General features: G+C 38.6%; 1 protein-coding gene across 4 annotated transcripts in view; it reads left to right on the top strand.

Annotated features, from left to right (window-relative positions):
- The window catches only part of LOC135098828 (uncharacterized), a 92,036-nt gene that overhangs the window by 55,630 nt on the left and 32,402 nt on the right, over positions 1-4,004 (top strand). For all 4 annotated transcript variants that reach the window (XM_064001227.1, XM_064001224.1, XM_064001225.1 and 1 more), the window contains exons 9-10: positions 1,838-1,966; positions 3,858-3,993. In XM_064001227.1, coding sequence (XP_063857297.1) covers positions 1,838-1,966; positions 3,858-3,993 — 265 coding nt within the window. The remainder of the gene's footprint in view (positions 1-1,837; positions 1,967-3,857; positions 3,994-4,004) is intronic.

The following is a 4,004-nucleotide window of genomic DNA, read 5'->3' on the forward strand; positions in this document are numbered from 1 at the left end:
CTAATATTATAGGTTGACTGTACTTAGAAGCAGTACTTTTTTCTTATCATTATTTTTGGTGGGTACTACATGATAATTCAGTCATGTCCTCATTATCTTTAGTCCAGTACACCTGGTATGATGTCTTACCTTTCAGTGACTGCTTTTATCTCTGGTGATATGCCTTTTCTCATGCAATCTACTGTACCTATGCCAGCAATTCCTTGTGTTTGAAGCCACTCAAACAACTCTAGGCTGGCACACAGTCTGTCTTGACTACCACTAAGGTCTACAAATTCTTGTATCTGACTTACAAGAATCTTCACTGTTGGAAGTGACCCACAGATGTAGTGGGGTCGAGGGTCTCCAGAGGGTCTACCTGAGTATACTATCATCCTGAAGGTGAATGTAATTCTTACCACATTCACAAATGTATACAACAGACCATATCACTTAGGTTTGCTCTTATTGTACTGCCTGAATCCTATTTGATTTCTACAAGAATATATAGTTTAATCAATGGTTGAGAAGTCAGCTGGTTTCAACACTGAACAGGTATGGTTATTACAATTTTTAAAAAGATTCCTGACTGCAGCAAACCAGTCATGTAGCAATCTCTGATGTCTGGTATCAACATTGTCAAAAGTTAGGTTTGCATGTAAAAATCCTAATCTATTCACAGACATTACTGCACCAAATACAGGGTAACCAAATTCTTCCCTGAAAAGTGTTTAATATTTGTTTTGGCATAATAAACCATGTGCATACAAAAAAAAAAATCAAATAAATAAAATCAGTGCAATCTGTTACCCTGATGTGTGATGGGAGCTTGCCATTATTTGACGGCCTCTGATAAATTGCAATTTTCTGATTAGTATGGTACACAATATTGGAAATCATATCAGATTTGAGCAAGTCCCATGCCATTTCTTCTGAATTTACTGACCTCACGTCTTTAAACAACTGGTCATTGAACTAACTAATCTGTTTCTAACTAATGTCTTCCTATTTCTCCATAGGAGCCACTCTTCATAATAATTATGAAGAGTGGCTCCCACAGAGAAATAACAAGACATTAGTAAGAAACAGGTTAGTTGATTCCTTGACCAGCTATTTAGATGAAAGTAAATATGATAATTTTGTATTACCAGGCAAGCTACAGGAATATTCAGTGTTGTAGAATGTTTGAAAGGAGATGTGAGGTGAGTTGATTCAGAAGAAATGGTCAACTCATTGATCACTGATTTTCGTCTGTCATATTGTGTTTTTTAGTGATCAAAAGAAAAGTATAAAATATCATAAATTAGGCTGATTCTTTTGCATGTTTTTTTTACATGGTCATTTTTTATCAAATTTTTATTGACATAGTAAGAATAATTTCTTAAAACTCTCTCTCTTGCTTAGAATTTTGTTTTATTTTGAAAAAAATCAACTATGGTGGTTCATTTTCAACCCATGCTGCAGGGAATAGGGTTAAGGGGCAAGGATAAACCAGTGTATACTGATGGGCTTGCCAAAAATAGGATGTACCTTATAATTATGCTTGTGCTTCTTCAGTGCTGGAAAATGAAGTAATATTTTGCATTTGCATCCATTGAGCTTTTATGTTGTACTTGCTCATGTTTTATTTCTTTCACTTCTCTTTCAAACAGAGTGTGATTAAAACCTTTGTATTATTGAATATCCAGCAGTGTCATCAAAATGGGGTTAGAAATAAAAGTGGTTCTTCAGTAGTCATTAAGAATAGAACTTAAGCTGCAAGAAACCAGTAAACCTGAAAGTGTCAGTCCCTAAGAAGTAAGTGCAGCTGTATTACATGTTTGTCTGTGTATGGATAGCTTTGTGCCTTGCCTCACAGTGGAGCATGGAGGGCCGGCACAGGAGAGGGCCATGATGTGGATGAGGAGTGGTGAGAGTGACACTGGCCAGGAAAGCAGTGATGAGTGTCCTCCAGGCCCTGCAAATGCCTCCTGCACACTGAAGACAAGTAAGTGCTGTGGTGTTTCTTGGCATTTGGTAAGAGTACTCTGTTCTGTGCAGCTTCCTTGTGGTACACTTATGAATATTTGTAGGTATTGTTTGCCTCATTCATTTTACAGATATCCCTAAGTATGGCTCTGTTTTTGTTGGTACATTCTTTAAAGCATGATGTATTTTAAGGCGTCTTCTTCAGTTCTTTGCAAGCGCCTTGGAAACTGTCATATTCCGACACATGCCTTTCGAGCAGGTCTCCTGGAAGCTTCAGAAGCTTCAGAACCTTATAACTACCCTGGGCCGCAAGCTTTTTAATGGCTTGCGAGAAATGTGGGTGGGCAGCAGGGTGGAGTGAAAGACAGCCACTCACAGGCAGTGATGTAAACATATTAGGTGAAGACAAGCTGATGTGCATGTATTGTTTTAAATATAATCTCAAACATACAGAATTATCTGCATACAAGTCAGTCATGAGTGAAAACTATTAATAAAACTGTGTAGCATGAAATGCTTCTAATTAAGTGAACAGTATCATTTGCTTACAATGAGCTTGGAACAGTCAAGCCTTCCAGCAGCATGCAGCTTTCTGGCAGGGCAGGTAAAGGTGTCTGAATGGCCTTCCTGTCTTGGGCCACGACTCCCAACACATCATCATGTTCAGGTACAATGCCATAGTGCAGTGTGAGGTCATGACTGATACAACCAGTTCACGCTAAGATACTCTTCAGAGTGGCTAGTATTTGCACATGTGATGAAGACAGGTCTGAAGAAGCGATACACAGGATAGAACATGGCGGAATCTGAGTACCAGGGCAGGGGACCTTGCTCTCACTTCTGTGAATGACCTAGGACCTGGAGAGGTGCTAGACCTGCTCCCTGCATCACAGTTTCCCCTTGCTTCATAATTGCTAATAAGAGAACATACTTCATTATATTATAATATTTGTAGTCTGTCTAGACAGACTACAAATATACAGAATACAAATAGGATAATAAATAGGGATACCTAAGAAATGGAACGCACCCAAAACACGGAAATAGTGCAAAAAAACAGCAGAGATGCTTTGACATTGCATTTCATAACTGCTGTATGTACATTACCATGCATTAAGTTTTAGTAGTCATATTTGGCTAACATCAGGCATCATTTTCACCCATAATGTCTATTACTGTATGCCTGTTCTCTAAATGTAACAAACATTAAACAAGAATAACCAATGTGTCTGCCTCTTTCCTTCAATCAGAAAAAAAAAAAGGGAAAAAAGGCAAAGAATCGGCCTATACAATTACTTTCATTAAACTGACAATATCACAAGGCCTGGAAGACTAGCTATTCACTCCTGAATAGCATAAACTTCAAGGAGCAAGTGGTTAAGTCTGCTGCAGTCTCTGTGAGGAACACATTGCCAATGAACTGTACGACACTTTTTCCTTGAGTAACACATCAGGCAACTCTGCTGGTCTGTTCTTCAGTGGTCAACTGGGCAGAACTCCAAGGGGCTAAAAATCTAAGCCCTTATATGAACTGAAGAAGACGCCTATGGTAATAAAGGTTATCTTCTGAGTGAAAAGAATGTGAAGAGCAATAATGGAGTGTTCAGACAGATAGTGTGTGTGTGTGTGTGTGTGTGTGTAGACCAATGTTCATTGTGTTATGTAATGTATAGTTTATTGTATTTTCATGTGTTCTATAATAAAGTAAGTTTTTATTTTTATTTATTTGTTTATTTATTTATTTATTTATTATTTGTTTGTTTGTTTGTTTGTTTGTTTGTTTGTTTGTTTGTTTAATTATTTTCTGTGTGTGTGTGTGTGTGAGTGTGAGAATCCATGAGCACAGACATGAAGCTGATTGGGTTCCAGTGTCAAGGGGATGTTTAGAATAACAGTGAGTTCACCTGCAGCAGGGAAGGTGGAGGTGCTGATGAGGTGCCTGATGCTGCTTGTGGCAATGCTGCACTACCCAGCCCACACCTGGGACCTGCAGCCGTGGCAGAAGTTGACGCAGGTGTTGACCAAATTTTACCAGGCCTGGGTCCGGTACGTGTCTT

The sequence above is a fragment of the Scylla paramamosain genome, unplaced genomic scaffold (genome assembly GCF_035594125.1).
Source record: "Scylla paramamosain isolate STU-SP2022 unplaced genomic scaffold, ASM3559412v1 Contig85, whole genome shotgun sequence".
Classification (NCBI taxonomy): domain Eukaryota; kingdom Metazoa; phylum Arthropoda; class Malacostraca; order Decapoda; family Portunidae; genus Scylla; species Scylla paramamosain.